The sequence below is a fragment of the Aspergillus tubingensis genome (genome assembly GCF_013340325.1).
Source record: "Aspergillus tubingensis WU-2223L DNA, scaffold_8, whole genome shotgun sequence".
Taxonomy (NCBI): domain Eukaryota; kingdom Fungi; phylum Ascomycota; class Eurotiomycetes; order Eurotiales; family Aspergillaceae; genus Aspergillus; species Aspergillus tubingensis.
Genome location: NW_023336282.1, coordinates 2,990,965 through 3,017,172, shown reverse-complemented (window position 1 = coordinate 3,017,172; position 26,208 = coordinate 2,990,965). Strand labels below are relative to the sequence as shown.

Genomic DNA, 26,208 nt, shown 5'->3' with positions numbered 1-26,208 from the left:
GACGAAGCCTTGAGGACGTGAGCAGACTTCCATCCCAACAATTTCACGTAACTAGCGCTAATCCAGAGGTCAAAGCCCGGTGCTGGGCAGGATATAGGTGGTGGGTGTTTCAAGATGATAGGAGACGTATAGAGCGAACTCGGACACAACGTTGCATACGAGATCACGTTGCCTTACGTCCGCCCGCTTTCTGTTTGCCCTTCGGTCGACCTTTTACGCCGGTCGGACGGCCAGTCGGTGTACTTGAATCCCCGTCCATGGCTCCGGGTTTGGTTGCCGACCCGGGAGCAGAGTCGTCGTTCTCCACCGGGACGCAGCCTTGTGTGAAGAACAGCCGGGCATCCTTATTCTGCGTATTGGCAAAACTGTAATAGTTGCCTGCAAACTCGATTAGGATCTCCATCGGTACGGGGCCAAGTCTCCCATATTGTCAAGGAAAGTTGTAATACGGAGCTCACTCACCTCTTGGTACCTGGAAGACACATCCTTTGCCGGCACTGAATCGTACACCGGAGATGTCTACTTGCACCCGACCCTGGCAGATGTAGAAAACCATGTGCATCTTCTTAGAATTCTTGGGCTTCTTAACCCCTCCAGGCGGCAGTTCCACAATCCCAGAGCCCAAGAAAGGCGAACTGAGAAGTTTGGCAAACCGCCACGAGGAGTCCTTGACACTCCTTGTCTCCATTCCAGCAGGGGCGTACGCAAGGTCTACGAGCGACTACGTTAGTATACGGCAACCATAGTTAAAGGAGAGTACATACCAACGATCTCCTCTTCTTCACCAACCGCCTGGGCTTCCTCGTCCCACCTCCTGATATAGCCATGCAAAATCCCGCTTTCCTTCTCCCAGGGATCAACATATCCGTCTTCTTCATCCGAGGAATCGTCGTTTTTACCCTTCCTTGATTTAGATTTCTTATTAGGGCGGCGCTTGTTCGATTTCTGTTTCTCTGGTTCGAGTTCTTCCGTGCGAATGATCTCCTTGATGGTCGATAGCGGATACCGTTGGCCCTCCACAGCTTCACCATCGCCATAGACGCATCGTTCATTTCGCCAGTATGCAAGAGGTCTGACAGAAACACGCCCGGATCGTGTATGGGTGGCAGCGCCTTCGGAAGGAACTTCGCGCTTCAGGATATAGAGACTCCGACCCTTCAATGGCCCTGTGCGGTTGACATAGTTCTCCACCACCTTGTCCAGCTCTGCATTGCCTGAGGGACTTGGGTTTTTATCAGCTTTGTCCGATACCCTAGGCTTTTTCGACGGCCGTTCTTTCTCCACTTCATCGCTAGACTTGCGTTGCGTTCGCGGCGGCCTCCCAGGACGTTTGCGTTTTGGTGCCGGCTGTTCTTCCTCATTCTCCTCAATCTCCTGCGCCTGCGCAGCCGTGGATGCCCCGGCCCTTGCACCTTTCACACCTCTAACAACCCTTGGAACAGGTTTGGCCTGTCCTCTCTTGCTGCGGGATTCGGAGACGGTTACCGGCGAGTCCAGGTCGGCGCCAGTGTCATCTTGTTCATCTGCATGGTCGTCCGTCGAGGCATCATCGCCTGCATTGAAACTGTCCATAAAGTCATCGTGTGTCTGTGCGAATGAATGCCCGTTCTCGTCTCTGTTTAGCTGATTCTCGGTATCGCTATCGGAAAAGCCGGAGTCCATAGGCTCCTCTGTTGGTTCATCATTAAGTTTGTTGTGCCGCGCACCATTGACTTGGTTTAGAACCGGTGGCGCATTTATGGAACGACTAGTAAGTGGAGATACATCTCGTCGTGATTCCCCCCTGGCACTCCCCAGGCCTTTACCGTCTGAGGGACTGGAAGACGGTTGTTCGCGTTGCGGGCTTTGGGAGGATCGCAAGCCGGGAGTCCTCCGAGGTGAGCCAGTCAGCCCGGTCTTCATGGGAGAGCGCGCAACAGGAGGCGGGAAGTAAGAGCTCCGTCTGCTCTTTAGGAAATCGGTGGGGTTCGGACCATTCCCTGCCAAATAGTCATCATCGTTAGTATTAGCTACAATAATGACGAACTGTGAAACGCACCTTCGTCGATAGACATGCCATCCGAGCCGGTAGAATCCTCAGCTCGGTCACTGAAGCCATTCTCTTTTACGGGCGACGTCTCGGGCGAAGAGAATATCCCATCAACTTCTTCCATTCCATATTCATCACGTTTCCCTTCCTTCAACATTAACCCCGTGCGCCTGTGACAGTCACCTGCATCAGCCTCCCGAAATTCTAATAGGTGGAAGCGACTTGAACGGGAGCAGGGGATAGAACAAATACTGAACAGGGGTGATCAATGAGAACTGGCATCGATGATACCGACCTTCCAGCTTTGCCAACATTGGCATAATCGAACTCGCGAGCCTTTGCAGGGCCCCGGGGAGCCATTGTTCCGGAGATTCGGGAGCTGTATGCGGCAGCTTTGAGAGAGGCAACGAGAGGGGTTCAGTGGTGGTGAGACGCGTACGGACCGGGCAGGATGCGCGGGAAACCTGCCGTGTAAAATGTAAAGTAGGCGACTGTAGGAGATCACAGTAGTTGCGATTTAGCGGAGAGGGGAATGAAAATCCCAGGTCTTGGGGATGGCGAATGAATGCTGCGGAGGGGAGTTGGAATCCGTGAGGGCGGCGAACAAACACGCGCGGAAGCGCCGCTAGTCCGGAACCGTTTGGGACGCGTCCAGCTTTCACTTTCAACAATTCATCTCAGTTGCACTCCCCGACTACACCTTTCTTTACCTTTCGCTCGCTTATCGTGATCGCAAAGTCCCGCCTGGAACCAACACAATCATGGGCGATTCAGCAGACAACTCCACTGGCCCTCCTCCCGGGGAGTCTCCCGTTACTGCAACAGGCCTCTTCATCCCTCCAAGTATAGATCACTCTCGGCTCTTCGCCGGAGAGTCCTATGCTTACTATTCACCTTGTCCTCCTGTCATTGCAACCTCTAAAGGCACGGAAACTGCTACGAGCTCTTCACCAAATCACCTTGTCTTGGGCGTAGACGAGGCCGGACGCGGTCCAGTTCTAGGCCCCATGGTCTACAGCGCTTTCTACTTGCCCCAAGATCTGCACCATTCCCTCTTGACTCGTGATTACAGCTTCAACGACAGCAAAGTTCTCACGCCCGGCGTGCGCGCTAATCTCATGAAGCTACTATGCACCCCGGGAAATCCCCTACACGAATCCTGCGGATGGGCCGTGAAGCTACTATCAGCGCGTGACATCTCGTCCGGTATGATGCGGCCTGGAGCGGGAGCTTATAACTTGAATGCGCAGGCAATGGATGCTACAATTGAACTCATCCGTGGGATCATTGAGGATCGCAACATGGATGTTCGAGAGGTCTACATCGATACGATTGGAAACCCCGCAACCTACCAACAGAAACTCGAAAAGATATTCCCATCACTCAGAATCACCGTGGCGAAGAAGGCCGACTCGTTATATCCGTGCGTGAGTGCTGCAAGTGTTGCTGCCAAAGTCACCAGAGACGTCGCATTGGATCTCTGTCATCAGGCTATATATGAAGACGTCCATGCGGAAGATGCATCGGAGGCGGTGGTGCCACAGAGTTGGGGAAGCGGCTATCCCTCTGATTCAAAGTGTGCCAATTGGTTGAAGAAAAACATGGATCCGATCTTCGGATGGGGCAACGAATGCCGATTCAGTTGGGGCACCGCAAAAGAGTTGCTCGAATTGAAGGGAAGGCCAAAGGTCGACTGGCCTGGAGAAGAAGAAGAAGAAAATACGCAGCTCAGGGACTTCCTCTTATCTTCAACCAGTAACACTACTAAAGCTCAGCACGAGCTGCTGGAATGGTACGGGTCAAGGTCCACTGAGGTCCTCTCTTAGCCAAACATGAGTTTATCCCATATCATACGCAGATGCGGAGGTGACGATAATAATGACCAAATGATACCCACTTTCTTTATGCAACGTGATTGCTCTTAGGTTCTATGGAAGCATATGAAATTGTTGTCATCTTGCACTTATATGGGCAAGTTGAAGCGAAAACAGAATATAGCGGTTTAACATATTAAGAGGGGATAGCTTGGGGATGGTAAGCCATCGGGTATCTAAGTTAAGTACGAGAAGACGGCTGTGTGAGGCACAGGAGGCTCCCGAGGTAAAGCAAAATGCTGGCAAAAATGGCAGAAACATCTGACGCTGGCAGAACATAGCGAACTTCACAGTGTTGTAGTCGCAAAGTAGTAGTTGTCCCAAAGATACTCGTAATCGTCAATGACGCTGCCTACCAAATCAAGCAGAGGTTTGCCCCTCATCTTGCCGGTCAGGCCTTTCAACCAGGATCTGTGTAAAAGTCAGTAAAATACTCTATCTCCTTGTCGGTAGTGTGGGAAAGGCGGGAGTGCCGTACTTGGTAATGTTTTCATAGAAGGCCCCACGCATAAACCACCAACCCATCGCCCAACCTCTCTTCTTCAGTTCCTCCCGCTCCAGCCCGGTCAATCCCCGAAGGCCGCCTGCAACTCTTTCGCGAAGATCAGCTTTGGCTAGTTGTCGACAGCCATACTCCATGCCGAACCCGATAAGCCAGGGTTTCCAACTCCGCCTGTCTTTGCAGTATCGTTGCAGCATAAGCGCATAGACTACTGGTCGGAGGATGTATAGAATCTCAGCGAATTGGCCCTGGCCAGTGACTCGGTGCAACAGCGTCTTCGGTGGCTTGATATCGTCGGCCGTAAGAACTTTAGATATCAAGTAGTTCGAAAGGTCGTCCACATTAGGCAAAGAAGGAAGCGACAGGCCAGTGCGAGGCATAGTCCAGCACAAATCCGACGACTTTTCGCTAACAGGTGTCTGCATGCCATTCCAGTCGCTATTGTCCTCCTCTTCTAGCGATCTGGGATCTACTTCCCGTTCAGGAAGTGGGGGACTGACTAATGGTCTAGAGTTGGTGAGACGAAGGAGCAACAGGCGACAGATGGCCTTAGCGGCTTCGATTAGGACGATGACACGCCAGCGCACCTTCTCGCCACGACGCCGAGCCGCCATCTCCCACAGCAGTTCCGTATACTGAATCATCTGTAGTGCGATGGCGATCCTCTGATACAGTGAAGAGTGGGAGGTCCAATACTTCGTGTAGCGCGCATGAGGTGATGGTGTAGGCCGCGGGATCGTTGAAGGTAACCTAGAAATGACTCGCGAAACCAAAGAGTCATGGTAGAGAGACAGAAGCTGTACCCCTGAATGCACTTTTTTTCGCAAAAGTCAGTATTAAATGAACGACTTCTTCGTCTGAGAGTGAAACATTAGGAACGCTTGAATAACGTACCGCACTCTGAGCTTATCTCCGAATCTCGGTATCGTCCTACACATGGTCTTCAGCTTTCCATTTCCTCGGCCAAGTTCCTGTACCTCAAGCTTCATGCACTAACCTGGGATGATGTATGTTAGAGACCTCAACGCGGACTCCACTTGGCCCACAGAGCTAGCATTCTTCGTCACGAACTCCTCGTACAGTGGAAGCCATTTGGAAGGTTGCAACAGTGCAGCAGGTATCGGGTTTTGGGCGCGCCATGATGATTCCATATTCAGGGCAAAACCATGGAAAATATAGGGTGAGCTTGATGTCTTTGATATCAAGAAGTGCCTTGAAATAATATGAGTGGAGGTCCCCCCAAGCGTACCCAGTCGTGTCAGCTGGGCTGGAAGAACGACTTTATCTACGGCGTGAGCTAGTTCCGGGTGGGTAGGGAGAGGTAGGCCGAGGTAGGCACCAGGGAAGCGGCTAAGGCACGTGTCGCAAGCTTGCCAAGAAATGCGATATTACAATAATACAGTGATCATATTAGAAAGCATGGACAAACAAGCGATAATGCTTGGGTTGTATTGGAAGCCCCGATAGAAAAACATTGGCATCTATCTACTGCCTAGGTAGCTTTTGTGGAAGCTCTCCTGTAAACCCAAGCGCAGCCCTTAAAGCCCAGTGTACTGTGTTCACTCATCTGCAAACTTCCAAAGGCCACCGGGACGCATTGCCTCTCGATATCGGTCTCGCACCTTCTCCCTTTCAATCTCCCTTGCCTCCTCATGATCACGCTGTAATTCCTGTGTATCAGGCATATCTGTGCGCCAGTATCCCGGTGGCGATCCCGATCGCTGGTGGTGATGCCTATGCTTCCCAAACCGATTGGCAATAAGCCTGGCGTTCGCCTCTTGCAGAAGGCTATTTCGATCCTCCGTGCTTAGTTTATCTAGTATATGTGCTTCCTCTCCCAAATAGTCCTCCAAAATCTTCCGCTCTTCCTGTTCTCTGTCCTTATTAGAGGTTGCGTTCGTCGGAAGACCGCCCAGGCGTGCCATGGCATGGAACTTGCCTCCGCAGCAGCTGGGGCGCATACAACCCTTTGCACACTTGCGCTCGTCTGTGGTGCGGATGACGCTGCTAAACGCAAAATTTACCCCTTGGTTATAGTTTGGATTAATCCTGAAATGGGCGAGTTCGAGACAATGCAGCGGCAAAGTTCTATATGGTATACGCGTGGCATTCTCCTTTACCCGTTGTGCTTCGCTTCCCGAAGACGAGGTGGCCTGAGTGAACCCATGTTGAATATCAAGTTTCGAACCCCCCTGCATGATTTCTGGTTCAGCATTTGTCTGTCCTCCCCTGCTATTATTAGATGTTTGTGACAAAGTTCGTCCAACAGAAGAAGAGCGCTGCCCTGTGCGGCCCCTTGTGAATTTTTCATTCATATTCTTGGGTTGGAGCTGTTGTTTAACAGGCACCGGTCCTTCAAGAAGACCCTCCAGTCTCTGTACGGCAAATTGGCCTTCCTTTCCTGGGTCTGGATGTGGCGACCTAGCTTCAATCGCCGACGTGTTAAATCGGTTTGGTGTAGCGACGTTCACGTCATTCTCTTCGCCATCCTCAGCCATCGCCGAGATGGGGTATTTGAGTCTCGGTTTTGATCCCTTCGCGGCTGCTGTGCCTAACCGTTGGTCATGTCTATTGATGCTTGTGTTGCCATTGACCGATTGCAGTACCGTGGGTCGTCTCGAGAATGATTGAGATGTTGCTGGGGGCAGGCCTTTGCGTCTGGCTTCAATCGCTGGTGAAGCCGCTCGCTCGGAGCCAATTTCCTTATACTTCTTCCTCTTAGTTGGCGTTTCAACCAAGACACCAACCTCGTCTAGGTCCTGGGTCTCAATAGCCCCGCAACTAGATAATGGCCCCCCCAAAGGGCTAGATGACAAGCCCTCGTCTTTGATAGAGATAGGCTGGCTTGAACCACTGTTACCATGATTAGGGGCATTATCGTGAAGTGTTGGGCATATTTGATGAGGCGGCTGTGATGCTGAACGTTTCCGTTTGATAGTTGCGGCCGGAGCAGTTGCACTCTGAGCTGCAGCTGGCTCCCTTGGCACGTCGGCATTCGAAGATTCATCATAAGCACCTAGTCCTAAAGTATGCATAATAGGGGCGGAAGCTCCTCGCAAAACTGGATGCATGGCCGATTCCGAAGAGTTTATTGGTATAGATGTTGATAAGTTAGTGAATAAGCGTGAATGTTCTTCACAGCTGTTTCTCTTAGCCCGCTGAAAATCAACTGCTTCCCCATCGAGCACCAATGTGAAATTGTCGCGGTCGAGGCTCTTTCTCCAATGCATTAATTTCTTTTTGTGACGTTTGACTTGTCTTCGAAGTTCGCCAGAGGCTCTCATAAGCGTCTGAGCTTCTGTGTAAAGCGCGGCATACAAGTCCCTCACAGCCATTATCTCAGTAGAGTCGAAGCTCTCGGAGTCCCTGCGGTTGGCACATATACGATCTATAGCACGATGCGGCGCGTACGTTGCTTCCAGTTCGAGGGACTTCTGAGCAGTAACTTGGTCTTCAGTGGACCCAACATCCCCGAGACGCAGCTCATCCCGTAGAAGAGTAACCTCATCCTTTAAGGCTGTCAATTCTGCATCCGCTCTTTTCCGTGCTTCATCTGCAGTTTTAAACCTCTCCTCGGCCGCCTGCACCTTCGCGTCTCGGAGAGCAAGTTCTTGTTGAAGGGTCTTGTGGACATCTTTGAAACAATCGCCAAAGGCTTGAGTAACAGAGATTTGGAACTGTTCAAGAGCCTCCATTGATTAAGACCTATGCTACATACAGGAGAGGTCTCCCTAAGGTACGTAGTAGCATAGGGCGGCTATGACACGCGACTTTGACGCGCAAAGATAGATACCCGCAGTAATACCAGTAGTTTCCTGATTGTATGAAGTACAGAGGACCGCTATATTACCTCGGCACGTACCGTATCGTTCGAGACATCGGTCCGCCATACATACCGTATCAACCACCCTCCGATAAGCCTCCGCCCTGACATTATTAGGCGGACGGGCGGAATAGGAAGTGGTACCTCCGCCTCAAGAGGGCGTTCATCCAGCAAGCACTGACTTGTGCAGTCGGTTGTTCCGAATTTCGTGACTGTCTTTACCCCAGCATTGCATTCCCAGTCACAAAATGCCAAAGAGGCGCAATGTTGAAGATCTTCCCCCGCCAAAGCGTCTCCGCATGACCCCCAACGGCCATCTCGATCACATATCCAGACTAAGTGACGAGCTCCTACTTCATATATTGTCTTTTCTTCCCCTCCCCTCTCTGCTTGTCTGCCAACAGTATGTCCTCCTCAATTAGAGTACCGGCCTCACAGCTCATCCCTTCTCCCCACATAGACTCTCGCGTCGGTTCCATGTCTTAGCTGGAGATTCGGAGCTCTGGAAAAGACAGTATTATTCTCGATGGGTACGGCCTCGAGCGCGTCGGTTACCAAATGCTAGGCGTTCACTATCCCGCTCTGAAATCGAGTATTCGCCTAGGGTGTCTACCTGGCTTGACCACAGTCACTTGGCAAAGGAAGGAGTGGCCACAAATTGGAAACGACAGTATCGTCTCCGACACAACTGGTCGAGGGGAGTCTGTCGGGTCACAGAGATCGAGTTTCCACAACCGCTTCGTCGACAGATGCTAGTAACATTTTGTGCTGGCATTGTGTTTACAGCGGATTCAGATCACGGCTTAAGAGCTTGGGCCGCCGAAAAGCCTGAACAATGCTTAGCAAGGTCTCCTTTGGCAAAATCGCCGTCGCGATCGTTACCTGCTCCCACAGCAATGGCGGCTGCAACGAGCGGTCCACAGCAGAGCTTAATAGATGTCACAATTGGGTTTGAGGATGGCCGTCTCGGCGTCTATACTCTAGACACAACAAATTTCTGGATTGAAACGCGCTTCGCCTACGTCGAAGGCACCGGTGAAGCCATCACGGCAATGGCCTCGTACTCCCCTTTCCTGCTTTTAGTTTCTCAACACAAGGTTCTATCTTTGTATGAAACAATCACAGACGAAGACGGTTGGTCATTAACTCCACGACTACTGACTACTCTCAAGGCGGACAGTATATTGGAGCCAATATCGCTATCTGTCCGCGCTGCGGGTCCCAAAATAGTAGCGTCTATAGTGTACAGTTTTTACCATATAGGCTGCGGCTGGTCACTAGGTATTCAAGAATTGCAATTCGGCTTGGACGGTCAGCAGCTGAGTTCTCGGCTTGCTACCACAGTCGACTGCCAATACGGGATTGTGTTCCCAACTTCTCGCGGCCGGTCAAAAAGGGACTATCGCACCACAGATGTGGTAGGCTCCGGGAATGAGCTAAATACAAGGCTACCCGGACCTTCAATATCACACTATGAACCACCAACCTCGGTGTCCTATTCTCATCCTTACCTTTTGACTTCGCACGCGGACAATACCTTGACTGTGTACCTTGTGGTCTCCACTTCGACGAGCCTTTCCGTGACAAGCTGCCAGCGTCTCTGGGGCCATACATCGTCCGTCTCAGCCGTGCAGGTTAGTGATCGTGGTAAGGCAGTTTCGGTGAGTTCTAGAGGAGATGACATCAGAATATGGGAACTCGAATCTTTGGTCTCTTCACTCGGAGGGCACAGGGCGTTAAGGGACGGGAATAGCATCCGAGTAAGCCCAGGAAATAGGGCAGATCAGCGACATGATAGCCTTGACTTAGTGTCGGAGTCTTCTCAGGGTCAGCTCAACGCAACCCGATCAAGCTCGGTCGATAATACCTACGGGTTAACGAGGATGCACAATTGTGTTGGCTTCGATGATGAGCGAGTCCTTCTACTCCGCGAAAAGGAAGTTGGGACGCAGATGCTCGAACTATATGACTTCACGTGAAATGACAATTTTGTAATCTATAGATACCATAGATCAGAATTCAAGCCTGGTCAGGAAAGCCTTTATGAACCACCTGCTATCCAAAAGTCTGACTATGTCGCTAATAAACTTCCAAGGTATTCATGGCAAAAGCAATCAGTAGGATGAGAAAAACCGAAGAGTAAGCGTAGGCCATTCCAGATCGACATGACAAAACCTCAAGTTGCAAGCAACCAAGGTGTCCGGTCCCGGAGAGGACCTTGGGAGGGAGCCATGAGAGTCACGGCGTAGTTTAAAGCGCTACCATCCTGCCCTGAAGTAACGGACAGTTTCCCTCTCCTCGTACCTTTCTTTCTCCCGCGGTCATGCTCGATGTTATGTACTGTTCGACACGAGCGGCCTACTAGGGGACAGTCTCATCACAATGTCCACACTTCTACCCTGCGATATATGGCTGCGCATACACTCGCTAATTGAAAGGCATCAAATTTGCCAGCACCTAGTGCGAAATAAATTTCTCAGCGACTGATGAAAATATTATCTAGGATATGATGAGCCTGCTTTCGTCCTCGTTGTCGCAGAGGAAAAGCAAGAGTAATGTACTAATCTCACGAAGGTCTGGTTAGGGACCCCGCCAAAGACCTCTCCTTTCTCATCGTGACTGCTGCGATCGCCACCACATGTACGGCATAATGGCGGATCGCTAAACGCTACCTGGAAAAGCTAAGTAGGACTTGGCTTAAGGGCAGAGCATGGGTGTGGGTATGGCGCGAAAAGCCAGGATCACACCCAGGTCTGGAAGCGGGCAGGTGTTGTGTGTTGCGGCCTCCCGGCGTTAAAGCCCTGCAGGAACCACGGGAAGCGCTCCCCCGCACCGACTGTCCGCATGTCTGATTTATTTTTCCTTCTGGTTATTATTTATCGGCGCTAGCAAGAAATCCCTACCTAAATTTCTGATCGCCCAGTTTCCACCCCCCTCTCAAACCCTCACCTGGCCATCACCATCCTCTCTCTTACTTACCTCTTCACCCCAAAAGTTCTTTACCAGTTCACCTACACCCTATATTCACAATGAGTTTCCAAGCTGGAGGTCGTGGCTGCTTCAACTGTGAGTCCTTGCCCCCCGCTCTGTTCCGTCGATTGTCAAACCTGAGCCCTTCGATTCTGTCATGCACCTTGTGTGCCTCCATTCCCGCAGCTCCAGCCGAGGGGGAGAAAAAAACGGTTTTTCTTGATCATGATTGCCCATCATCCACCGAGTTTTACTTGGTGTCCTTAGTTTACAGCTGGGATCCCTTGGCCTTCCATGATAACCTATCTATCTGTCCCATTTTTCTCATAGCGAATGGTCCTGCCGTCTTAGCGCGGTGGCTACCATTCCTGGTGAAGCGAATTTCTGGATTGGCACGGAAAAGCTAACAAAAGATCTTCATTCATTTTAGGCGGTGATGCTTCCCACCAGGTAAACCTTTCCCTGTCACCATCGTCTCCTCATAGCATCCTCGGCCAGCATTTTCTGGGATTGTCTCTATAATCATGGTTTGGCAACGTTCTAATCTCTAATCTCTACAGGCCCGTGACTGTCCCAAGAAGGGCACTCCTACCTGGTATGCTTAACTTGCACTGTCCATTTTCCTCTTACTGTAAACATTATTGACTAAATTCGGTAGCTACAACTGTGGTGGTATGTCTCCCGACCTTGTCTCTACATCAATGACCAATCTCCCTTATTCCTTTTCGTTCACTGGCCCATTTTCATTGCGCCTCTTTCCGTTGATTCTTAGCCACTCTATCTAACCACACCTTTGTACCATCACAGGACAGGGACACGTCAGTAAGTCAACCAGCGAATTCTCCATTTCTCCGTCTTTTGATCATATATATATATATATATATATATATCTTCCTTTGTCTTGCCAAGATGCTAACAAGCCTATCATGCAGGCCGTGAATGCACTGTAGCACCCAAGGAGAAGTCCTGCTACCGCTGCGGTGGTGTGGGCCACATCTCCCGTGAGTGCCAGGCTAGCCCCGCCGAGGGTTTCGGTGGTGCTGCTGCTGGTGGTGGCCAGGAGTGCTACAAGTGCGGCCGTGTCGGTCACATTGCTAGGAACTGCCCTCAGAGCGGTGGCTACGGTGGTGGCTTTGGCGGCCGTCAGCAGACTTGCTACTCTTGCGGTGGCTTCGGACACATGGCTCGCGACTGCACCAACGGACAGAAGTGCTACAACTGTAGGCTATTGCACCCTTCACAATCTCTCAGGTTCAGTCAGACACGCTAACACTGTTTTCCTAGGCGGTGAGGTCGGCCACGTCTCCCGCGACTGCCCTACGGAGGCCAAGGGTGAGCGGGTGTGCTACAACTGCAAGCAACCTGGTCACGTCCAGGCTGCTTGCCCTAACTAAATAGTTGATCTGCATGCTGCATCGTTTGTCTTCTGTCGCGCTATCATACGCGAGACCAGGATATCGGGATGACCTTTATCGCGCTCGCCGTGATGATCTACAATCTCTTTACCCCGATTTCTCTGGTCTAATGCACGACTTGGCTTGCGAGCCTGTCTCTGATTGACTTCCTCCGCCGGCTGACAATGATATCCAAAATGATATCCAGTTATCGTGGAATCAAACGGATGAAGTCCGGTGTTCCAAACAATAAAAGCGGGAGAATCAGTTTGTAAGACTGATAAGTGGTGGCCTGGGTTTGCGGGTGGGCAAACATGTGAAATGATGTGTAATGCGGAAGAAAACTTGTCCACAAAATTAGCATATGAAAGCAATTTCAATTCCACGGTTCCATCTTAGTCAGGCCTTTGCCTGCTCGGTATGTACCTCCAGGGAATCGTTAGGGGAGTAGTCTTTATCTGTCAGAAAGAGGGTGGAAACAATATTTTTTTGATCATTTTCAGTTCTCCGTAGCATCAGCTACTTGCATCAAAAATTACATTATTCTAAACACATCATACGCCGCGGACTTTAATGTATCGGTCGCGGTTTATGGGAACACGTTCAAGAACTGCAGCTGCACATCATGGCTCTCTTGAAGCGAGGGACATCCCCACAAAAACGCTCCTCTTCATCATGATTCTGCCCCCATTCTTCATTGAAGGGATTAAGTGCCATATGCATCACCCTTCCGAGTACCTCTCGATCTCCACGGCGTTCAACACGTTCAATAACTTCATCGAGGATCCAGCCGCGAGGCAGAAACTAAAGAAACATAACCACCCATTAGTGTCGTGGCGGGCCAGCAGCGAAACTAGTAATGGTAGGCTTACCTTTGGGTTTGTACTCTTCATGATCCTTTGTCTTTCCAAGTCTTGATCAACGCCCCAGTCTTCTATAATTCGTTGTCTCCACTTGTCAAGCCAATCTCCGACTCGTTGCCTCGCGGAATCCTCGGTGTATCCGATGCCACCAAACCCTTCGTTATGAAAGAAGATAGATGCTATCCTCTCTCTCATCTCTTTGGTCTCTATATCCGACAGCGATACGTTTGACAGTCTTCGGAAAAAGTGATTGAAGTCCAACTCCAAAGCCTCCAATGTATCGAGCAGTTCCGAAAACAGGACTTGGAAGTCAGTTTCTTTTTGACTGCGCAAGCCTAGCCTGTTGCTCATGATGCGTTTGTATTCGTTCAGGAACACCATCCTGAACTCCTTGCCTGTTCGGTCAATGATCTCCTCCGCACGTTTAATGATGGCAGGCGCGGCTTCCTCTGTCACACCATCCCTCACAAAATCTTCCTTGTCAACGTCTTCACCTGCACCAATGAGTTCTCCGAGTGACTCGCCGAGCCTAACCAGATTCCACCAGATAATGCTAGGTTGGTTCTTGTAACAATATCTCAGGAGATGGTCATCATGGTTAGGCGTGTACTGAGGATCGAAGTTGTCCATGAACGCGAATGGGCCATAATCTAATGAAAGGCCATAGATTGAAGTATTGTCAGTGTTCAACACCCCGTTCATAAATCCATATGCTTGCCAAGCAGCAACGGTCTTAGCATTTCGTCGCGCAATTTCACGGTACAACCTTGCAAACCGATTCTCTTCCGAGCCTGGCGGCCCTTCAACTTGGTCCCAGGATACATGTCTGGGAGGGTTGTCTACAGTATCAGATGACTGACTTTGGTCCAACGGCAGCATAGCGGGCAAAGCCTCCCAGCCCTGGAACACATCCTCTGCGACATACGTCGCCAATTGTCTAATCAGCTCACGGTCTCCTCGTGCCCGTAGGAGGTCAAATGTTCCGATCCTCAGCCACGATTCAGCAAATCGAGCAACTATAGCTCCGGGCTCCAAACGTTCGCGCAACACCTTTGACTGAGGCAATAGGGTTATAGACAAAGCTCGAGTGGTTGGAACACCAAGTGCAGAAAGGGCTTTGCTCGCAGTTAGTCGAAGCTGCACTAATAGGACATGCGGAAGCAATACCTTCTGATACTATGTATTCCCTGATGCTAGAGCGAAGCACAGCCTTTCCATCGGCGAAGCGGGAATAAGGAGTCCGCCCCGCACCTTTTAGTTGTAACTCATAGCGAGTACGGGTTTTCGGGTTTGTAGTTTCGAAAAGGCTGATTGCACGCTGGAAAATCAATTATTAAGCTCCATCATTGAAGAGTTGTATCTAGAAACAAGCACTTACTCCGTCGCCGAGTTGCCCAGCCCACGAGCCGCTGCGATTTGTCAATTTCGAGAAACAAAGATATTTACTGTCAGGAAACATACAATTGCCATCCTTGAAGGTATTAGTGAGTATTAATCTCCGTCTAAGAAATTGAAAGGTCTCCGACGTCTCTCACCTCCGTAACATTGTGCCCAAGGATATATGCCACCCTCGTTTTCATCCCAGTAAAATTCATTTCCCGCAACTAAAGCTTTGAACTTCGGGGAAAGCTCTTCACCGGGCTTTAAACCAAGATCATTCATGGCCTTTGGACTCACCCCCAGAAGTTCGCTCTCCTCCGCCGGCTCAGGTCTGACGAAGGTATATAAAGCACCTTTTACTAACCGTGGGCCGAGTGTCTCACGGGGAGCTCGATGTGACACCTCAGGGGTCTCAAAAGCTGGGTCGGGAGGAAGCTTGGAAGTGAAGACATTGGACTTAGGGAGTTCGGCCAACGAAAGCCCTCCGTTTGCGTCGGAGAGCTGCGACGCCATTTGAGTTAAGCGATTTCGACTGATCCGCGATGGATAGAGGGTACTGCGGGCCAACATAAACCGAGCGCGGAGAAGGCCAGGATGAGCGACAAATAAGCCCATGGAAGACCTAAAACAGTGAGCGAGGGATGTGTCAAATATATACGGACCCTCGACAAGCTACTTAGGCAAATAGGAGGATGGCTTTTACCAGGTTCTATAAGGAGAGTAGCTGTTAAGTTTAGTTTATCAGTTAGTTAACCGACGAGTACTCTCTGTATTAGCAATTGACCCGGGTCAGTTTAAGTAAGCCGGCGAGGCGAGACCTGGGCTATGACATCATTCTCCTCAACCATTTCCGCCTACCGATCCCGCATTTGTCTGCCCCTTGATGGACTACACGCTGGTAACGCAATGTCTACCATTGTAAAATAGAACCTCTTCGTCGGACTATGGTGGGGCAAGGCGGAAGGCTCGGAGATTCAGGACATGCGCAGCCGCAGCGCGGGATGGAGCTGGATGATGGCTTGTGGAGCCGGAGCTGATCCGATCCGGTTCGTAGTACGGAGTATTAATACATCATCCATTCTGCACCCGAGTATAGAACTTCCGAAGATCTCCTCTGCCTTGCGAAAGAAAAGAAAGAAAGAAAGTGGGGTTGGTCGTGTTTACGAACAAGGATATCACCACACCAGTCATACTGAATAGCAACAAAGATGGCCAACACCCTGAAATCTATGCCATCCGTCAGGTTGAACGATGGCACGTGTGTTCCCCAGGTAAGTTGTGGGAGCAGCAGACTCATTTGCAATTTTATCCTTCTGGCAACCAATTCAGTTACCCTTAATAACGGAAGCAGCTTGGATATGGCTGCGGCACAGCTTGGTATAAGAAGGAAGGAGACACTAGTATCAACCGAGAGCTCGTTGAATCCATCAAAGATGCTATTCGACTGGGGTATCTCCACCTTGATGGCGCCGAGACTTACAGAACTGAGCCTGAGCTTGGTCTTGCTATCAAGGAGAGTGGTGTGGAACGAAATAAGCTATTCGTAACCACCAAGGTGAGCGTAAATATCGCAGATATTCCGAGGGCAATCGACGCAAGTCTAGAAAAGCTTCAGCTGGATTACGTTGATCTGTAGGTGATCGGCCCGCCAATATGTTTCTACCGGCTCGAAGAACTTTGGTTTACTGCCAGATGCGAGGACTAACGGGTGTTACATATAGGTATCTAATTCACTCGCCTTTTTTCGCCAGCTCAGATAGCGACCTTCAAACAGCCTGGGCTGCTATGGAGCAGGTGAAGGCCGCTGGAAAGGCACGGTCAATTGGCGTGTCTAATTTCCTGCAAAGCCATTTGGAGGCTATTTTGGAGACAGCCACAGTTCCGCCATCCATCAACCAGATTGAATTCCATCCCTATCTACAGCATGGCAATCTACTCGACTTTCATAAGAGCCAAGGCATCCAAACAGCAAGCTATGGGCCTTTAACTCCTATCATCCGATCAAAGGGAGGGCCAGTGGATGACCTGCTGCCACATCTGGCTAAAAAATATGCAGTCAGTGAAGGGGAGATCCTCCTGAGATGGTCCATAGACCGTGGCTGTATAACAATCACGACTAGTAGCAAAGAATCCCGCTTAAGCAGCTATTTGCGCGCCTTAACCTTTCAGTTGACTCCTAGGGAGATTGATGATATCTCCGCTGCCGGGCAGCAGAAGCATTTCAGGGCATTCTGGCAGGGAAAGTTCGCGTCAGAAGATCGTTCGTGAAAACGATTGGTCATATCTGTATACAGTGTCAAACTCAGGCCTGTTCTGATATTGATGGATGAATTTAGATTCAAGCCTGGTGATTTCTGATAAACCGTCTAGCGAATGGTATCTGAGGTCGTTGCCTTTAATGCGGATTTACCAGTGATAACCAAGTACTAGGACATACAGACCTGAGTCTTCCGTTTGCCACTGCACATAGATAGGGACAAAAAGAACGAGGGCCATGGAGAATTGCAAGCGGTACGTAGTCGGAGAAGACTGGTTGAGAAGTAAGAGCTTCAATCTTTGAAGTATGGTACGGAGTGAGGTGCCTAGTCTAGTAGATAAGCGGAGGAGACCCGCTCTAGACTAATCATAAGCAAATCAATTACTGCCAAGCGTTTCCGCTTCGACCGCCAGCCAGCATCCCCAGTCGCGACTAAGCCCCCCCCCCCCCAACCCACCCTCATTGTCGGACGGAAAGGCGATCCCATCTCCAGAGGAAGCTCCTCGGCGCTCTCCTTCCTTGTCGTCTATTCCTTGCTGTTACGCCCACATCAACACTAGCGAGCCAGAGGCTCCCCGTCCTCTATCCTTATGGCCTCGAGAGTCTCATTCTAGCTCCGGCATACATTGGCTGTTTGTCGACGCTACTTCTGTACGACAGGTCGGGGCTGGTTTCTTATCGCGTTCCCCATTCCAGCCAATTTTGTGCAATTTTCCCCGCCAGCTGAATCCAGACCGGCTGGCTGTGGGTGAATCTATTCGGATCCAAAGCGCTTGTGTTGTTGAACGCTCGTTTATTTCGGTCTTTCTCTTAGCGTCACAGGTCGCAGTTTTGGGGGGCAGTCGGCAAAGGCCAACGAGGAGCTCAGTCCGCTCAGTATCCAGATTCTGACACAAGATAGAGGGAAAGGGGAAGACTCAATAACAATACGAAGGCGCGCTGGCAGTTCTTGAAAGGTGACTTTTCACAAGGTCACACTACGTGATCCCTGAACCTGTTCCTGGGAAGTGCGATGTCCGATAGTGGCGGCAATTGAACTCCAATTCGCGTAGCCACATGATACTGGGAGCTAACGCCACTCAGGGAGGTCAAAAGAGAAGGAAGGAATACTTGGTATTGGTTCATGGTCAGTCGAAAAGAGCTTGCTCGCCGTCAGCCACGTAGGCTTTTGATCAACGGACTGCAATGTCGGGGGACCAGCCCTATCGCTCCGCGGATGATGAAATAAAAGACCCCAAGTTCATTAACGAACAAACACATAACTCCGGTCAATCTTCAATCGACCAACGATTGAAGCGGCTTAGGGAAGAAATCCTTCCGTTCTACCCCTTCCTTCTCACTGTTCCCACTGATGTGCCTTTCCGCCTGGGGAGTCGCTTTGTCAACAACTGGGCTGTGGGTAATGACGGGCCGTTTACACCGGAGGAGCAACAACTACAATATATGACATTCCTTACACATCACGAAGGAGATTCCTTGCTAGTGGCTGTGGGTGACTGGTCTGACGCGACAGGAAACGTCATGTCCGACCAGCGTTCCGGAGGCCAGAGTGCTGCAAGCACACCATCCAACAACTCGGTGAAGAAAAAGATAACTTTTAATGATTACAGGAACAGAAGGAAGAGTGGCGCCTCCGCTTCCCCTGTCGGCCCTGAAGTCAGTAAGCAAAGCACCTCAGTCCTTGATACCCCCGATGCAAGTCAGCGAGCTGCTAGGGCTAGCCTTCCTAGCAATGACTCGCAAAAGCCCGTGGGAAAACCTCCCGTCCAATCGCGAGCTGCGTCTAACTCGGGGGGCATCGAGCGCAAGCGCCCGTTTGTCGATGGCACCTCCGATTCTTCGAGGTCACAGCATAAGGTCGCGGCCCCCAAAAAGCCGAGGATATCGCCGAGTCCTGCAAAGACCGAACGGCTGAAGGGTAACGGCTTGCCTGCTCTCCTGTCACCGACCCTTCCCCCTACTTCAAACAGTCCAAGACTGCCTCGGCTTCTGTCTCCTACTCTTCCGCCTGATATTGAGAAGGAATTAGCTGGGCTTGGAGAAGGCCCCCTGGGCCTAGGATCATCACAAAGCGACGGCGCTTCGAATAATGATTTATCATCGGGATCAAAAATCCAGAAGGCCAAATCTGCCGTTCACGCTTCGTCACAGCCAGACTCAACACACTCTTCGGGCTTGCATAGCAAGCAATTTTATCATGGAAATGACAAACGACGGCCCTCAAGCACGGATGTCTCAACTTTGGACAGTTCTTTGGCCTCCAAAGGTAATCCAAAGAACCATGTCGGAAATACGATGTCAAGATCAATCGGCTCGCCACCGGTTCTACAGGATGCTTCGGCTAGAGTGCAGTTGGTCGTGAAATTGAAATATGGAAGATCAAACCGGAAGCGGATCGAGGCTCTCCTGAAATTTTCTGGCAAAAAGAAACCGGCCCCACCGGGGTCACCTGTGAAGAGTGCACCAGACATTGAGCCCTCTCAGACTCAGAAAGCCAGGCAGGCGGCAGCGAAGGCTCCAGCGTCGGAACATCCCGATCACAACAAGCCACAACGGTTGGAAGGGAAAGGGAAGCATATGGGCACAATTACCGTCTCTCGGGAGCACTCAAAAGCCCCTGAAAAGCCTCAAACGCCTATGTCTTTCTCCTCAAATCTAGCTGTAAATCCATCAGACAGATCGAAAGCTAGTTCAACGACGCCGGTAAAAGACCCTAAGTCTTCTGCCAGCCGGTTTGATCCATTCAGCGGCAATGACGGAAAGCCGTCTTCTCATCCTGCCGTCAAGCGCCCCGGTAATTCGGCCACTCCTACAAAACTCGCATCTCCGCAATCGACTAATACGGCATCACGTCAATGCGACCGTCGAGCTTGGAAAGATGAGTATCAGAAATATTCAAATCTGGGACGTGATTTAAAGCATGCTGCGGAGCGACACACAGCCAAAGATCACGTAACTACCGTTGATGAAAAACTCGCGGCCGCTACAGCAATTGAGGCTATTCTTTGCTTCATCGTGGCATTTGTTGCCGATGATCAATCCAAAGCGCTATCCCGGCAAACTGCAGATTCGTCTTCCTGGCTATCTATCCTCGCATATTGGCGTGTTGTAAAAAAGAATAGCACTCCCTATCCGCGCCTGCATAGCCTCTGCCTCATACTTGGTGCTGTCTCTTATGATGCCATTCACGCACTTGATCTTGAGCGACTTGCCGCCACACCTTTACCTGGGGAGAACACGCCAGCGCCCACTCCAGGGAGCGATGAAAACCCTGCTGCATCGGAAGACCATAAGAAGAGCCGGAAAGAGTTTGTGGAGCTGAAGAATAGACCGCACGAGTGCTATAGAGAATCCCAGAAGTTATGGCTCGAAGGCTCACGCGGTCTTTGCGAAGATGTGCTTTCGCGTGAGTTTCCAAGTACCTGGTCTAAACGATCCAAGAATTTCTCAGAGTTGGGAAGGCAACGCTTGAGAGCTGGCGACTATTCTGGCGAATTTTTTTTGCCAGTTGGACGGACCAACGCCCCCCTAGAGGTAGTCCGGTTCAGTCACGCATTTCTGAGTGAGTGGTGCGCCAAGGAAGGTGTGGGATGGAACAGCCGACTCAAGCTGTAAATGTGACGAGTTCATCCAGGCGTTCTGCTATGTCGTTCGTGTCACAATCTGCGGTCCATTTCAATGGCTTTCAGTTGGCGTTTGTGGCAGCAGGCGTGTACAGGGAATAGATTTTGCCTGCTGTTATTGTTACATGATACCACGGGTTGTATGTGCTTATGCTTAAGAGGAGGCAAACATTCATCATTTATTTATCTGCAACGTAGGTCTGGGAGATACGTTGGGGGTGCAAGAATTTTCAATCGACTATATTGCTATATCATTCAGCGTACATCTATGGGATTGGAGCTTAGAATTTGAGACCCGGGCACTGGGGCCTGTAGGGTAATGCGCCTGTACACTTAGTAACCACATCTGGAAAGCGAATCTAACTACGCTACTACGCTAGTGGTAGTCATCTTGAATTTTTATCCTTTCTTATTCTATTCTATTTATCTTATTCTCTTCCGAGAGAAAGTACAACCAGGCGAATGAAATACGCTCCGAGGTGCCTTACGCCAAAGTGGCAAAGAGTCAAATAAGATGATATAGGCTCTAATAACGATCTAGATATGATACCTGGCATAAGTCGTTCATTTAGCAGCAGATGTCTCCCGCAGACATAGTGATAAAGAATAAACACAATCGCTAAGCCGAAGCCACTCAAACCCCCCGAAGCGCAATACCGCCATCACCAGATATTCGAAAATCCTATTCGAGCTCAGGATTGACAGTGCGGTGATTACTAAGCCGTAGATGTCCTCTCAATGAGAATCTGACATTCCTTTCATGGTCGCACAGAGATACCTACCAAGTGATAGCTCATGGATCCTCAAAGCGCGTATTCCTGGAAACAGACCCAGGCTCTTGGCCGAAGAGCCAGCCAGCTTCTCGGCAGTACCTTGCTTCCCGGCCGTAGGCTCCAACTTCGCTACTCCAACAAATGATTGATGCATCGACAGTATCTGCAATTACACCTTCAATTGCTCCCAGCACACTCCAACCGATCGTCCCAGCAATGATCCCGACCATGTAGGCATACATGCTTCCGCGGATTGAACCGTTGGTACCCATCACACTTAGGCTCCGAGCAGTGCTCACCCAGCCACCAAACCCAAGTGCAAGAGACATCATGAGACGGGCCGCATGCAGGATGAGCTTGGAAAGTCGATAAGGAAGAAGAGTTGCAGAATGCCCACGAGACCAAGAGAACGACCGTGGGTGTAGAGAAGTCGTCGCTATGGAGGGCGTCAGGTTTGTCATCTGCACCAGACCACGAGCGGACACTGCAAGCGGCTGGGAATGAATGGACGCATATGTGAGGGTTAGAGGGTCCGTGAGGGCAGTTATAGGAGTTGGGACAAAGGAATAGGCGCAGAAACTCAAAAGTGACGCGATACGACCGGGAAGCAACAAAAGCGGGACGCGGATCATTAGAGCCAGGAGGCTCGATAGGCAAATTGTACCAAAAAGGGTTGTAGCGGAGTGCAGAGTTGCGGCTTGGACTATTTGCCTGGAGGTCGGCGCTGGCGTCGTAAAGCGATGAAAATACCATTGACTCACCGCGGCAGCTGTGACTGTACGTCGAATACCAGCGATGACTCCCAGTGACCATGCGTAAACGAGCACATAGTAGATTCCTAAGCACCAGCTGCTTGAATCGACAACAAAAAGGCTGGACCGAGAAATATGACCTTCCAAAAACACTCGCGTAAACATGAGCATCCATAACCAGGTCCATAAGACAATGAGAATGAGGGCACCGAGCCCCAAAGCTAGAAGCTCTGGATTCACGGCGAGGATGCGGCATGCAAACTCAAGTATGTCGACGGCCCTTCCTATAGCGCGGCGGCCTCGAACGACGTTGTAAATCCATGCGCTAGCCAAAATAAAGGGAATAATAGACCCGCATCTCATGACTTTGTCCTGAACACTTGATCCGTGCCAGACACCCCCAAAGCTCGAGATAAAGGGGTAGAGAAAGAAGGAATACAGTATTATGGGAACGGCGACGAGGATAGCGTAAACCAATGGACGTACATAGGAGCGTAATAGTGCCAGCCAAAGCAGAGATATAGATATCGACGCGATGGTATAGGTACCCAGCAGGTAAAATGAACTGTGGATGGTCAAGTAGACAGTGTCACCCCATTTGGACTTGTCACCGGAAGGAGGTGAAGTGTGAAGGTAGATAAGAAATGACGTAGCGAAGAGAGAGGCCACAGATATTAGAAACAAGTGACCCCAAAAGCCATCATGAGCTGGAGAGCTAGAGCCTACCGGTGGGGTCGACGTTCGATATGGCCGTGACGTGCCTGGCGGTTGAGATGTTTCTGGCACTACTGCGTTATCTGAATCTATAGGAAGGAGAACTGAGTCTAGTCCGAGATTGCCCGTTCGTGACTGTGGCTGCTCTCGAAACCGTTGAACGGAAGGCGGTTTATCATCACCAAATCCGGGAGAGTCAGCCCGGTCGCGGCCAACATCGGATGCCAGTGTATCTTCCAGGTGAACGTCAACTAATTTCCCCCTGAGCCTGCTTCTACTTCGCTCTGTGTGAATAGACTCCTCCGTTCCGTTTGGCTCCCCGTCGTACTCAACACGCGAATCTTGCGCTCTGTCACTAGCTTCGGCGTCGCGCCAGGAGCTCCAAATGCCCTTCTTCCTAGTATAAGGGGGCTGTTGTTCCTTCGAGCTGGCAGAGTCGTTATCGTCGCCAATTTCTGAAGACTCCCTAAGGTAGCTGCTCCCAAATTGGCGCCGAGATTTTTGTAAGGCATAGAAGTCAGCAATCTCTCGCTCATGCTCAACCTCATCATCCTCCTCTCGGAATTCATCAGTAGCGCTGTAGAAGAGAGGCGCAGGTTGAGACACAACCCTTGAACCAAACGGGAAGCCTGATAGTTGAGAACCGGCAGGTTGGTATGGGTCGGCCGCATTCCTGTGGAAGAAAGAGCGCGAAGAGGGCAAAAGAGAATTTCGAGGTTGTTGCAAGAGACGTTCATGCCCCTTTCTTCGGGGGTCTTCTGGATGGTTCATGACCCGTGACTGGGACTGTGCGAGAAAACGGGAGGCATCTGGGCAGGGAGTGAGCGATGAGGAGCACGGTATATGATGTATAAGAGACGGAATAGTAGAGGGTATTCATACATTCGGAGAACATGTCGGACCTGGTTCTCTATCTTTGTTTTCGTCTTCTTGACACCTTGACTCTTAACCAATGAGCCGCTAAACCTTCTTATATTCAAATCACTGGTTGTCCAGATTATAGCAGACGAAGCGGTGTGAGCGGTATCAACCCGATGCAGTTGAAATTCAGTGGGAATCGAAGGACTACATAGCAAAGAAGCAAGATGGGACAGGGCTATCCATCAAAAAGAAAAGAGATGACGGATTGGGGTATAAACTGCAGAAAGAGTTCAGACAGGCAGAAAGCGTATGAAGGTAGCAGTAGTCTTCCCTTGCGATCAGTAGGTGAGGTTGCAAGCGTCATCAGGCAAGGTCATGGTGATAGATGACTCAGCATCCATGCCATTCGTCTGATCGGTTTAACTTGCTTGGACTGCAGAATGCGCCCAGTAAGTACAAATGTTCTCGGTGTGCAGAGCAGGAAACTGGAGCACTTCAGACCATAGCGGAAAGAAAGAAAAAAAAAAACAAGGGGGTTGCGGTGGACTTTTCCTTGCAGTCAATATATGTGAGGCTTGAACAAGGTAGGATAACAGTAGTTTGGGGAACTACTACTAGAGGGGACTAAACTATCGCAGCTCCTCCCGTACTTAACCAGTGGATAACTAGTCAGAAAGACCATCATTACATAACAGCTACTTGCTCTGTACCCAGCATTCCTCGGTAGCTCCACTATAGCTTGGTTGGTCATCTACTGGCTACTCCAGACTGGTTATCGATTCCGTCCTACTACTTATCTTATCCCGCACTTTCCTAGTAGGTTGGAATCCAGCGTTATACCCGACTGAGTTTAGTAAGGCTGAACGTAAAAAGAGAATCCCTTCCCGTGCTGAGGACGAAGAAGTTCACAGAGTACTTAGCATCATTAATTATCGTACGATTATCTCCCCATAGGCCGACTGACACCAGGTTGAGCCAACCTTTCCATTTCCCAAGGCGAGTATCCGTTTTATTTGGTCGCCATCTTCCATCAGTTGATTTTTTGGGAGCATGACTCCTACAGACCTTTAAAGTCCACGGGCATTGATCGATCGAAAAAAAAAAAAAAAAAAATATTCACCTAAAGTCTCGAGTGCCGGCATAAGCGACATTCCTCTGCTGTATCCATGTCACAGCCATGGGATTATATTGCTAAACTTGTTTGCATCGGGGACTCGGGAACTGGGAAGTCTAGTGTGGGTACACTCACGCTTGACAGACCATCATACCGCTGACACACGGCCGCGACTTTCTAGTTGACGATCCGACTCTGCGAAGGGCGCTTTTCGTCCTCCCATGATGTTACAATCGGCGTCGAATTCGGTTCACGGATCGTTCCGGTGGGCCCGCCGGCTTCAAAGGCCTTGGGAGGCGAGTTCGACGATTCTATCCGCAATCGTGCCCCTTCACTCACATCTTCGCCCTCATTGCCCGCTACGACTACAGCCAGCGAATCAGTCGCTTCTGGACTGCCCAGTCCTCCACGTAGGGTACAGGAGCTCCAGAAAAGAATGAAGTTGTCGCTATGGGACACCGCTGGCCAAGAAACGTACAAATCTATTACCCGCTCTTATTTCCGTGGTGCTTCGGGTGCCCTACTGGTCTTCGATATCACTAGACCTTCTACATTTGTATCGTGCACACAGTGGCTCCATGATCTGCGGCAAATTGCGGAAGATGGCATTGTAATTGTTCTGGTCGGCAACAAGAGCGATCTTGCCGCTGATGAGTCGAGATCGCATCAGACAGTCACTAGGCAAGAAGCGGAGGAGTGGTGCCGTTTGAATAACATCACACGGTATGTTGAGACAAGCGCGAAATCCGGAGAGAACGTGGAGCGTGCATTTCTTGAGGTAGCCGAGATGATATACCGCAACATCGAAGCTGGCAAATATGACCTCTACGACCGTCGAAGTGGTGTGAAGGGCTATGGTGCTACTGGTGGATCAAACTCAGGTATCCCAAATACTGTCACTTTAGGCGTGGATGATGCCATGCGCAAGGGTGGAAGTGGCCTGGCAGGAGGCTGTTGTTGATGGATACAGGATATTATACCTTATATCGAGCTTGTTGTTCAAAGTTGTCACGGGACAATATCTTGTGCAAACATGTAACGGTCCTTTATAGTCGCCCTTGGAGAAGTATGGTTGTGTAGGAATATGGAACAGGCTCAGATTTCGCCCAGTAATCTCTGTGACCTTAGTTTATATACATCTCGAGCCAATGAGGATCGAGGTAATTGGTACAGAAGAGCGAAGCAATATACATTGACTGCTACAAAATAACAGAGGCGCGGGGCGCATATACCAAAACCTGAAACACAGCCAATCTAAATATCTTACAGCTGACTAGAG

At 50.3% G+C, this 26,208-nt stretch overlaps 11 protein-coding genes across 11 annotated transcripts; 6 read left to right on the top strand and 5 right to left on the bottom strand.

Moving 5' to 3' along the window:
• Positions 1-163: 163 nt before the first annotated feature.
• Positions 164-2,389, bottom strand: AtWU_07311 (Cupin domain protein; the record flags this gene model as incomplete). The annotated part of the gene is made up of 5 exons (XM_035502420.1): positions 164-378; positions 463-711; positions 765-1,979; positions 2,039-2,199; positions 2,325-2,389. 5 exons carry the CDS (start codon positions 2,387-2,389, stop codon positions 164-166), a joined length of 1,905 nt encoding a protein of 634 aa, XP_035358313.1.
• A 401-nt stretch (positions 2,390-2,790) lies between these two features.
• AtWU_07310 (ribonuclease H2 catalytic subunit RNH201) lies at positions 2,791-3,855 on the top strand (the record flags this gene model as incomplete). Its single annotated transcript, XM_035502419.1, has 1 exon — positions 2,791-3,855. The coding sequence occupies one exon, from the start codon at positions 2,791-2,793 to the stop codon at positions 3,853-3,855; it is 1,065 nt and encodes a 354-aa protein (XP_035358312.1).
• Positions 3,856-4,190: 335 nt separating this feature from the next.
• On the bottom strand, positions 4,191-5,556 carry AtWU_07309 (peroxisomal membrane protein PEX16; the record flags this gene model as incomplete). Its single annotated transcript, XM_035502418.1, has 4 exons — positions 4,191-4,314; positions 4,382-5,219; positions 5,300-5,335; positions 5,403-5,556. 4 exons carry the CDS (start codon positions 5,554-5,556, stop codon positions 4,191-4,193), a joined length of 1,152 nt encoding a protein of 383 aa, XP_035358311.1.
• Positions 5,557-5,964: 408 nt separating this feature from the next.
• Positions 5,965-8,100, bottom strand: AtWU_07308 (SAE2-domain-containing protein; the record flags this gene model as incomplete). Its single annotated transcript, XM_035502417.1, has 1 exon — positions 5,965-8,100. The coding sequence occupies one exon, from the start codon at positions 8,098-8,100 to the stop codon at positions 5,965-5,967; it is 2,136 nt and encodes a 711-aa protein (XP_035358310.1).
• Positions 8,101-8,476: 376 nt separating this feature from the next.
• On the top strand, positions 8,477-10,207 carry AtWU_07307 (WD domain protein; the record flags this gene model as incomplete). The annotated part of the gene is made up of 2 exons (XM_035502416.1): positions 8,477-8,631; positions 8,689-10,207. 2 exons carry the CDS (start codon positions 8,477-8,479, stop codon positions 10,205-10,207), a joined length of 1,674 nt encoding a protein of 557 aa, XP_035358309.1.
• A 1,050-nt stretch (positions 10,208-11,257) lies between these two features.
• AtWU_07306 (putative zinc knuckle domain protein (Byr3)) lies at positions 11,258-12,592 on the top strand (the record flags this gene model as incomplete). Its single annotated transcript, XM_035502415.1, has 7 exons — positions 11,258-11,294; positions 11,629-11,648; positions 11,759-11,793; positions 11,857-11,870; positions 12,006-12,020; positions 12,131-12,418; positions 12,483-12,592. 7 exons carry the CDS (start codon positions 11,258-11,260, stop codon positions 12,590-12,592), a joined length of 519 nt encoding a protein of 172 aa, XP_035358308.1.
• Positions 12,593-13,195: 603 nt separating this feature from the next.
• Positions 13,196-15,348, bottom strand: AtWU_07305 (YdiU domain protein; the record flags this gene model as incomplete). The annotated part of the gene is made up of 6 exons (XM_035502414.1): positions 13,196-13,396; positions 13,465-14,570; positions 14,623-14,773; positions 14,834-14,864; positions 14,917-14,926; positions 14,991-15,348. The coding sequence occupies 6 exons, from the start codon at positions 15,346-15,348 to the stop codon at positions 13,196-13,198; spliced, it is 1,857 nt and encodes a 618-aa protein (XP_035358307.1).
• Positions 15,349-16,043: 695 nt separating this feature from the next.
• On the top strand, positions 16,044-17,103 carry AtWU_07304 (aldo/keto reductase; the record flags this gene model as incomplete). Its single annotated transcript, XM_035502413.1, has 3 exons — positions 16,044-16,106; positions 16,187-16,467; positions 16,557-17,103. 3 exons carry the CDS (start codon positions 16,044-16,046, stop codon positions 17,101-17,103), a joined length of 891 nt encoding a protein of 296 aa, XP_035358306.1.
• A 1,174-nt stretch (positions 17,104-18,277) lies between these two features.
• AtWU_07303 (uncharacterized protein) lies at positions 18,278-20,707 on the top strand (the record flags this gene model as incomplete). Its single annotated transcript, XM_035502412.1, has 1 exon — positions 18,278-20,707. The coding sequence occupies one exon, from the start codon at positions 18,278-18,280 to the stop codon at positions 20,705-20,707; it is 2,430 nt and encodes an 809-aa protein (XP_035358305.1).
• An 801-nt stretch (positions 20,708-21,508) lies between these two features.
• Positions 21,509-23,725, bottom strand: AtWU_07302 (uncharacterized protein; the record flags this gene model as incomplete). Its single annotated transcript, XM_035502411.1, has 1 exon — positions 21,509-23,725. The coding sequence occupies one exon, from the start codon at positions 23,723-23,725 to the stop codon at positions 21,509-21,511; it is 2,217 nt and encodes a 738-aa protein (XP_035358304.1).
• A 1,256-nt stretch (positions 23,726-24,981) lies between these two features.
• Positions 24,982-25,890, top strand: AtWU_07301 (secretion related GTPase; the record flags this gene model as incomplete). The annotated part of the gene is made up of 2 exons (XM_035502410.1): positions 24,982-25,050; positions 25,111-25,890. 2 exons carry the CDS (start codon positions 24,982-24,984, stop codon positions 25,888-25,890), a joined length of 849 nt encoding a protein of 282 aa, XP_035358303.1.
• Between the last annotated feature and the right edge of the window lie 318 nt (positions 25,891-26,208).